This window comes from Oncorhynchus kisutch, linkage group LG6 (assembly GCF_002021735.2).
Source record: "Oncorhynchus kisutch isolate 150728-3 linkage group LG6, Okis_V2, whole genome shotgun sequence".
Classification (NCBI taxonomy): domain Eukaryota; kingdom Metazoa; phylum Chordata; class Actinopteri; order Salmoniformes; family Salmonidae; genus Oncorhynchus; species Oncorhynchus kisutch.
The window spans coordinates 66847989-66858431 of record NC_034179.2 but is presented as its reverse complement, the minus strand read 5'-3'; the positions used below and the strand labels follow the sequence as shown (position 1 = coordinate 66858431).

General features: G+C 41.2%; 1 protein-coding gene across 2 annotated transcripts in view; it reads left to right on the top strand.

Moving 5' to 3' along the window:
- The first annotated feature begins 990 nt into the window (after window positions 1–990).
- Window positions 991–10443, top strand: part of LOC109893241 (chromobox protein homolog 1) — a 21116-nt gene continuing 11663 nt past the window's right edge. Inside the window, exons 1-2 of one of the 2 annotated variants that reach the window (XM_020486367.2) lie at window positions 991–1212; window positions 3321–3479. In XM_020486367.2, the coding sequence (XP_020341956.1) occupies window positions 3371–3479 (109 nt within the window). In that variant the 5' untranslated portion in view covers window positions 991–1212; window positions 3321–3370. The other variant, XM_020486369.2, reaches the window with a different exon arrangement.

Here is a 10443-nt window from a genome sequence, read left to right as displayed (position 1 = left end):
GGGGGGGGGCGCCAACCCAGACAGGATGACCACAACAGTGAATCAACCCACTCAGGTGACGCACCCCCTCCAGGGACGGCATGAGAGAGCCCCAGCAAGCCAGTGTGTGTGTGTGTGTGTGTGTAGTCTTCTTTTTAACAAAACGTTGACTAGTGCGTGTGCAGGTAATGCAAGCTTTTTACTGATATTTTGTTAGCATGCATCACTGCCCAGCTCTAAATCATTTACACATTAATTCTGTGTTTTTTCGTCTGTACCTTTTGATTTACATGACAACATATTGAGTGCACATTTTGTTGTCTATCTCTGGAAGCATTGTTTGTCTGGGCTATTGACTGTTAAGTATTATAATTAATCAAACAATTAAAAGGATGGCTTCTAATGATATCCCAAAGGACACAGAGAGTGTGAAGATGGCACCTCTCATGGGTGACATCTTCATCAGAGGTCTGAGTGTTTTCACATACAGCAGTTTGCCAGTCGGGACATCGGAGATGCTATATACCTTCAGAATATGTATGATATAAATATTGGTGCAGTCATGCTAGTGCAGTCAGATAAAAATAAATCTGTCAATGGAGAAGGAGAAGAGAAAGTCTGCCAGTCGCTTTTCACTGGCTGAAGTCAGTGAAGGCTAACCAGCCAACAGGAATAGAGAGAGAAACATGGAGAGCAAGGTGGGGGGCGACGTGTTCAGGCTTCCACAACTGTTGGTGTCATAGGTTATTGAATTACTACTGCTTTCTAATATGTGACTTTTTTTAATGGTAAATTCATCAATCAATCCTGGAATTCTAGAGAATAGAACCAAGTACAAGACATTGTAAGTAAAGTAATTACTCTACTCATTGACATGCTGGACCAATAACTAAACATTGAAAATAAAGATCATCAAACATCTCTGAGTAATTTGTGTATAATAGAGAAAAGAAAGAAAAATAAAATGTTGAAAGACTTCATCTCCCATGGTGCCATACAATAACACGCTGCGTAGCCACGCTCGGCCGGAGTTGGCGGGTACGAAGGAGGCACTGGATGGCTTTTGTCTGTAGCTTTACGCTTAAACGAGAAGAGTATTTTTAAAATAGAGTTTACAAGCTGATATTTATATAAGATAAGCACTAAATTTGTTTAGATAAATCATTGGTATCCATTTTATAAAATTAACAAAATTTCCGACCATTCATTCATTCGAGTCAATTCTCTGTAAAGGTAAGTGGCTAGTTACTTCACCATAGCCTTCTGCGCTTTAGCGGTCCCCCCCCCCTCCCCGTTAACCTTCTATTATGCACAATGCGTGATAAGCACATTTCAATAGGCCAATATATTGACCCTGCAATGTGCATCTTGCTACATTGTTGCATGCGGATTCTGCTTTTGAGTATTCACTTACATTGTTTTCGCGCGAGGTCGTGTAGATTGCTCGTGCTATGATTCAGGTCAACATGGACGACTAACGTTAGTCATTCCGTCTCCAGAGCTCTGGGGGGAAAAAACCCTAGCACCACCATGTGAAACGGCTGCGGGAACGGGTTGGTTAATACATTGCAATTGTGCGTAGCCCTTTACAGTTACCGTGTTTGACCATGTTGTTATTTTGTTGCATTGCGTGATTGCCCGTTATTATTGATGCAGGAAAACGATTAGGTTGCTACATTTCATTGCCTTCTTTCAAGCAGGAATGTGTCTCGTCGAATTGGCTAATCATAAAAGAGAGGAAACGTGCGGTAGCAAAGAAATGACTGCTTATGATACAAATATATTTGCATCGATTTACAAGTGGCTACATTTTCATCATTTATTGGCATTGTCTGTTAACGTTAAAGCCACCAGCGAACTGCAGCGTGCACCTACACTCAATTCTACCCAAATAGGGCAATGGAATCAGAAATCATCACCTTCTTGAAATTACTTACATTTCTAAATAAGCTGTTGAATTGCACATCAACGCAGCCACTCAAATGCGTTGTTTAGCCTACAAAATATGTCCTATTTTAATTATGTTTTTAATACATTTGCGTTGTCAGTGTTTGTATTATAGTGATGTTTTACCCCAGCTTACCCCAATGTTCAGTTAAGAGGGGGTGGGGGTAAGCGTTTTCTTGGTGTTTTGTATTCTAAAGGATAAGAACCAGGATGTGTGTGCCACCCCCCTTTCTTCCTCCAGACCTTCTTGTTCTCACCATGTTGTTTTCTGCCAGTGGTTTGTAGTGATTGTGTGCTTTAGTTGATTCGACTGTGTGTGGCATTACTGTGCGTTGATGTCTAGATTTGAAGCTTGACCCCTTCACCTGCTGAGTCTCATGTAATGGCATGTGTTTGACTGCATGATTGCTGGTCTGATTGAAATGATTGTGCTTCTGACATTTTAAATTGTCCTACGATATTGGTAGGTGTGCATTAGTCTACACCAAGTCAAGGCTACAGCCCAATGGAATGTTCATGAACTCGTGTAGTCCCTACCCCCTGCCTAGATCATGTATTTGAGATGGGTACCAACCCCTAGGGCTCTCCTCTGGGAATCGCACCAACAGTGTACCATCATTTAGACTGTAGTCATAAATATGTCCGGAAATAGTGATGACAAACCGAGAATGATTCTCAAATGTGTTTTTCTGTGTATTTGTTTGCATTAGTTGCAGACTTACAGTACAATCAATGCATGCCAGCTCTTTTAAAAGAAACATATCGCCGCTCCATGCGTTTTAGCACTGACCACATAGTAGGAACTGTAGTCAAAGATAATAAAAAAAAATAACTGACCCAAGATAGACCACAGCCTGTTTTCCAATAGGTGCAAATGAATCATAGGCAGAACAAGCAAGGAGTTTGGCTGAGCCAAGCACGAGTTAGCGAGATCTTATTGGCGCTTTCTAGCATGTATTTGCATATTTCTGTTAGGGAGAGCCCAGCAAAGGATAAAGTTTACATAACTTAGTCCATTCTGTTTGTAACAGATTCTAGTTTTGGTCACAACTGTATTGAGATCAAATGTTTTATAGATGAGAAAATTAGCAGGATGATGGCCAAAATCTATCTCGCTCCATCTTCTCCCACTTGCCGACCACTGGTCTTCCTCTCATCACCATATTTGGTGGTGAGTGGAAATGCCAGCTGGTTGCTTCACATTTATACATCCGATGAAACATCTGTCTCATTGTTCTATCTGTGCTGTAGTGGTATGCATGCATTACATGTTAGAGACGACTGAGAGATGAAACCATGTGTTCTTCTTACCAATGCCATTTTCTACTTCAATCTGTGATTTCTCCCTTATGCCTCTGATCCATGACCCCCCCCCCCCTTCTCATCCTGTTTAGCTCTGTTGACAAGGAACCCACTGGTTCCACTGCCTCCTCCCAGCCTGAAAATGAGTGAGCCTACTGCTACCGCTACAGAAGCCCCTAGTGATGTGATCCCCAGTGTTACTACTGGTGTTACCACTGAAGGTGTAGATCAACTTTCTACTAATGCAAACGGTAATCCATTGTTTCTGTTTTATGAATGCCATAGGGTTGGGTGGTGGACTGGCCAGCTTCAGCAGAATTTAAACGCACACAAGTGAAAATTGGGGGGGGTAAAAGACAATGAACATAGCTTACCCATGATGTTGCATAAGGATTTAAGTTGATCGCCTTAGTCAATGTATGATATATTTTGGCTTGAAGTGGGAAATCCGAAGTGGTATCTACTTTCCGTGTCATTGTCATGTGTTTTCCCCTATGAGATGACGTGCTAATACTTTTCAGTCTACATTTTTTTTCAGGGCTGGGTTTTATTTGAATGTTACAATTAACTAGCTTGGCATTTGTTCAATAATAAGAAAAACCTGCAAAGTTAGGTGTTGTTTTTGCACCTCTGCATTTTTACCAGCAAATTATCATAATTATTGGAGAATTTGTAAGTTTGACTTATTTTTTTTTAGCTAGACTGTAAAAAAACAAAAACATTTTGGGACCCTGATTGCCCCAAGTTGAATGGTTTTGACCACTAAAGTTTTGGGTGTATTCGTTTTGCAAGGCACGGTGTGCGGGGTTTCCTCTTTTTCGACCATTCCATTGGTCCTAAGAAGAATTCTCTGTCCACCTGCGGCAAGAGAATGTTTCCCATTGCTTCACAACACGCTCCACTGCTTTGATTGGTGCAGGTAGAAACCACAATATCCTATAATGAAAATTTCAAGGAACTTGTTATATATTTTGTTGTGTTACATTTGTATTGGTGTTTCGTGTCCGATGCGCTTAGGGTGTGGTTGCATTTCATTTGCGTCTTGCATCATGAGCAAAGTCATTGAAGTCTCACTTCCTCTGTGAAAACCATGAGCACGGGCTGATTTTGCTTGGCTGTATAACGCAGCCAATGCCTGTTTGCAGCCCACCAACCAAATATTGCACTGTCCGTGTCCATTACAATGTAGAAAAACATGTCTCTAAACCTTTCATAGTTATCCATTTTAAAGGAGCTTCAACTGAAAACTTTCTATGGTGGATCAGCAGTCACAATTTTATGGAAAATCCCAGAACTTTGGAGACCACAATAGATGGCGAAGTCAAAGATAGAAACCACTATCTGTGGTGAAGTTTTCTGTAAATGCTTATGACAAATCCAGAACCAGCCCTAGCCACTTGGCTAATCTTTTGAATATGGTGTAGTTAAAAAGACCTAGCAACAACCGATAACATTATATAGCTAGATAAGGTTAGCTAGATAAGGCTATCATGCTAGGTAGCTACACTGACAGCAGTCAGTGCCATATTTGTTGATGTTTCTCCACTCCATGTGGAAATCACCTCTGGAAGATCTCAATTGCATAATGCTCGCGTCCTCTCCTCGTCTCCTTCGCAAAACCCATTGGAGGATAATGTCAGAGGGGAGAGACCACTGGCTTTCTCATCCAATGGGTTTTGAGAAGGAGAGAGGATGCAAAGATTATGCAATTGACATCTTTCCCTCTGCATTCCTACTCACCTCCAATTCTTGAATATGTAATGTAGCCTGCATCATTCTTCAGAAGTTGAACCTAAACCAGCGCTTCTGCTCTAGAACAGGAATTACCTCAATATTTTTGCGTGGGGCATCCAGAGGATTCTCTCTGACTTGGCTGCCCACCTTGACAAGATTAGGGGGATATGTGCTAGGCTTGGGCGCTATCCAGATTGTCATACCTTTATACCAACTTTGTGCCATACTGGGATATTCGGTATACCGGCACTGAACACAAGGGCCGCTGTTTTCAAACCCCACTGATACTCTGTAATCTGAAGGTTAGCAATACTAACAAGTACATTTAAAATTCCATAGAGAATGTTAACTAAATGCTAACAAGTCCATTGAAAACATTTTGTACAGTTTCTGACCTAAACTATACAAGTAACTCAAATGATACACAGTTTGCTACACACGAATAACAAATATTAGCCAGCAAGGTTCTTGATCCAGGAGGGGATTCTCAGCTGTTAACAAGTGAATGTTTGATTTTGGAAGAATCTAACCACTTAGCTAGATAGCGAACAAGCTACTGAATTAGCAAACCAACACACAACTGCAGAGCATTTAGCACATTTTATTTTTTATATATAATTTTTTTTTTAAGTAACCTTTTTTATTTAACTAGGCAAGTCAGCTAAGAACAAATTACTATTTACAATGACGGCCTACCCCGGCCAATGCTGGACCAATTGTGCGTCACCCTATGGGACTCCCAATCACGTTCGAATGTGATGCAGCCTGGATTCGAACCAGGGACTGCAGTGACGCCTCTGAGATGAGATGCAGTGCCTTAGACCGCTGCACCACTCGGGAGCCCTTAATAGTTATAAGATATCTAGTTGGCAAACATTTAGCTGTGAATTCCATATATATTATATCACCTGGCGCATGCTGTACGACAGTGAGTGACTCACAAGGCTCCGTCTCTCGTCTTTGTGTGCTTGTAAACAAACACCAGGTGACTGGGGACTAACGTAAGCTTCATAATAATGTGACAGCTGAAATGAACGCAATGTTATTTTTCTCCTAATGTGTTGCACAAGTTGGCTGCCGGTATTTACTTAAGTAGCTACAAATATTCAAATCCATTTTCAAATAAATAGTTTAAATTAGGGATGCGCGATATATCGGTGAACATATCGGAATCGGACGATATTAGCTAGAAATGACATCGGTATCGGCCCAATGTCTAGTTTAACGACAATGTGAAAAACTGATGTCAAAGCTGACGTGCATATTTCTATAACTTAGGTACATGACGTAATGACGCAACGTAAAATTTTGCGCTGAACCTGCAACACAGCATTCCTGACCTAGCCCACAATGTCTGCTGTGTGGATCGAGCAGACAACAATTTGAAAGAGTAAGTCATTTCAGCGAGACAACTCAAAGGCGAAATACATTGCCAAGATAATGGAACTCATTGCTCTTGACAATCAACCGTTCTCTGTCGTGGGTGATGTTGCCTTTCGTGACTGGTCGAGCACCGGTACACACTGTTACCAAGTGTGCTATTGTTCAGATGTTGCCCTACCGGAGTTACACAGTAATAGTGTCACTGCTATTTGCTTCACAACATACTATGGAACGCGGTTTCGGTCTTTGCGTGTCAGAAAAGGAATACGTCAAATAACACTGTTTGACAATAACACAATTTGACTCGTTAAATAGCTTTTGATTTGACAAGTCAAATAACAGTTCTATTATAGAATGTTGTGTGTTCTAAATTTGCAAGTGCAAGCCAAGCGCCACCACTACTATCAGTAGCACTGTCAAAGCTGTACAGAAAAGTCTGCAAACACCGGCCACGAAACGATGTGTTTACAATATCGCGTTAGTAAAAAAGCATTATTTATTCAACCGCAACTTCTGGGGTAGCTAGCTTAGCTTTTGCTTGGTACCTAGCTAGCACCAATACAACCAGTCTGAAAACAATGAACAGTAGACCTGCAGTCATTTTCACTATTCTTAGCAATGATTTCGGTATCCTTGTAAGTATTGTTGTTCACTTATTAAAATTGAACTTCAGTTCATGAAAATAAACAATAGCTTACCAGCTACTTAACCCTGTTGCCCAAAGCTAACGTTATAAGCAGCCAGCTAGCTTCATCTGGCTAGAGAGGCTCGACCTGACCGGGTTATGTGTTGTAAAGTTAGCCACAATAAGGATTAGGCACAATAGTGGAATTTGCAGTTTGCCTTCAAAGTAAAGGTACCTATTTGAAAGTGATGCAGATGGTGGATTCATGCCATATTTAGGCTAGATAATGTTAAACAAGGTTGGAATGTGAAGCAATGAAATGGGTTATCAGTCTACTCGCTGACACCCACAGAACCCAACTGTGAAGGTTTTACTCAAATATTAGCGTTGTAGCTCTTATTGCGTGACTGTGTGAAATCCCCTCCACAGTCAATCTATTGTGTGTATTGACGTTCATACTGCACTGTACAGCTTTACTTAAGGATTGTGGATCAATGAAATGGGGTAACCGGCTACTCTATATCCAATATATTTTTTCCCAATGTCCTCCTCAGTTATCAGACTCCAAGACAGTATTGTTTTTCCTCGAATAGTGTTCAATACACGTAGGTTGACAAGAAATCTGTCTCAATTCACAGTTTTTTCAGAGTCCTGCAATAAGAACTACGATGCTTAATGCTCTCTCGGTGTCACTGAGTAGACTGATACCTCATGTCATTGAGCCACAATCCATAGGTAAGGCTGTACAGTGAAATATGTATGCCCCCAATGCCACTCTAAAGTATAATACATTGTGTGATTTAAACAGATTTTTGTCAAATTAACAAATTGTCTTGTTTTTATATAACAACATTCCAACCTCGTTTAGCATGATCTATTCAATTATGGCATAATTCTACTATTTGTATGCATTTGCATCACTGTCAGTAACTTTTATTTTGAAGGCAAACCGCAAAGTCCACTATTGTGGCTAATCCTTATTGTGGCTAGCTTCACATAGATGGGTCAAATAAGAACTGTCTTTATAAATTAGGGTTATTTTAGATGACACCTAGCTATATAGTTAGCTAACTATAGCTACTGAAACAGAGTGTCGTTTTGATATGTTTTTGGGGCAGAACATTGTTGAAATCCGTGAGCTAGCTAGCTTTTTTAATGACCAGCACTGTAGATGTGCGAGACAACTTTACCAGCATCATAGCATATCTATCGATGAATCGTTGTGACATGAAATACGAGTGATAGTGTAATAACTAAAATTATGAACATGTTAAATTATTATGTGACATGGAGTCCTATTCAGGTCCTGATTGGTCAACAAGCTTATTTGACACGTCAAATAGTGTTATTTGACGTATCTTTTTTGACATGCAAAGACCCAAACAGTGTTCCATAGAAATCCTGGTTGAGAATGAAATGACTGAACAACATAGCAAGTAAGTGAAAGAAATAGGTTTTGATGATGTTTTACTGGTAATGGGGATATATGCAAATGCCAACAAAATAACTTTTTGGTCAGTGTATGCGTGTGTGTGATTAACCTTTAACTAGGCAAGTCAGTTAACTTCTTATGGTATAGGGGACGGTTGCGTCCCACTTGGGCAAAAAACAGGGAAAATGCAGCGTGGCAAAAAAAAAAAAAGTGTATACAAATCAAACTTTCATTAAATCACACATGTAAGATACTCAATTAAAACTACACTCGTTGTGAATCCAGCCAACATGTCAGATTTTAAAAAGGCTTTTTGGCGAAAGCATAAGAAGCTATTATCTGATGATGGCACAATAGTAAACAAAGAGGGTAGCATATTTCAACCCTGCAGGCGCTACACAAAACGCAGAAATAAAATATAAAACATGCATTACCTTTGACGAGTTTCTTTTGTTGGCAATCCAATATGTCCCATAAACATCACAAATTGGTCCTTTGATCCAGAAAAAAAGAGCTTCCAAAAAACTACAAAATATTTCAAAAGTTGCCTATATTATGCCAAAATATTTCAAAAGTTGCCTATATTATGCCAAAATATTTCAAACTACTTTTGAAATACAACTTCAGGTATTTTTAAACATTAATAATCGAATTGTAGACGGGTCTATCTGTGTTCAATACAGGAAGACAACAAACCAACGCTACTTTTCATGTCTTGCGCAACTCCCAACAGTGTTATCCAGCCTTATATGTACTGCATTGTGTCCACCCTCCACACACATTTGTCAACTATGCACTCATCTGTTACTGTTTGCTTTGATCATCATCCTTTACACGATCTCGTTTGTCTTCAGATTTCAGATATCCATGAATCATAAACTCAGCAAAAAAAACATCCTCACTGTCAACTGCATTTATTTTCAGCAAACTTAACATATGTAAATATTTGTATGAGCATAAGATTCAACAACTGAGACATAAACTGAACAAGTTCCACAGACATGTGACTAACAAATGGAATAATATGTCCCTGAACAAAGGGGGGGGGGGGGGGTCAAAATCAAAAGTAACAGTCAGTATCTGGTGTGGCCACCAGCTGCATTAAGTACTGCAGTGCATCTCCTCCTCTTGGACTGCACCAGATTTGCCAGTTCTCGCTGTGAGATGTTACTCCACCTGCAAGTTCCCAGACGATTCTGGGAGAATGGCCCTAGCCCTCACTCTCTGATCCAACAGGTCCCAGACATGCTCAATAAGATTGAGATCTGGGCTCTTCGCTGTCCATGGCAGAACACTGACATTCCTGTCTTGCAGGAAATCACGCACGGAACGAGAAGTATGGCTGGTGGCATTGTCATGCTGGAGGGTCATGTCAGGATGAGCCTGCAGGAAGGGTACCACATGAGGGAGGAGGATGTCTTCCCTGTAACGCACAGCGTTAAGATTGCCTGCAATGACGACAAGCTCAGTCTGATCCTGTGACACAACGCCCCAGACCATGACAGACCCTCCACCTCGATCCCACTCCAGAGTACAGGCCTCGGTGTAACGCTCATTCCTTCGACGATAAACGCAAATCCGACCATCAACCCTGGTGAGACAAGACCACGGCATGTCCTGTCTGGTCCAGCGACGGTGGGTTTGTGCTCGTGGGCGATGTTGTTGCCGGTGATGTCTGGTGAGGACCTGCCTTACAACAGGCCTACAAGCCCTCAATCCAGCCTCTCTCAGCCTATTGCAGACAGTCTGAGCACTGATGGAGGGATTGTGCATTCCTGGTGTAACTCGGGCAGTTGTTGTTGCCATCCTGTACCTGTCCTGCAGGTGTGATGTTCGGATGTACCGATCCTGTGCAGGTGTCGTTACACGTGGTCTGCCACTGTGAGGACGATCAGCTTTCCATCCTGTCTCCCTGTAGCACTGTCTTATGCGTCTCACAGTACGGACATTGCAATTTATTGCCCTGGCCACATCTGCAGTCCTCATGCCTCCTTGCAGCATGCCTAAGGCACGTTCACATGGATGAGCAGGGACCCTGGGC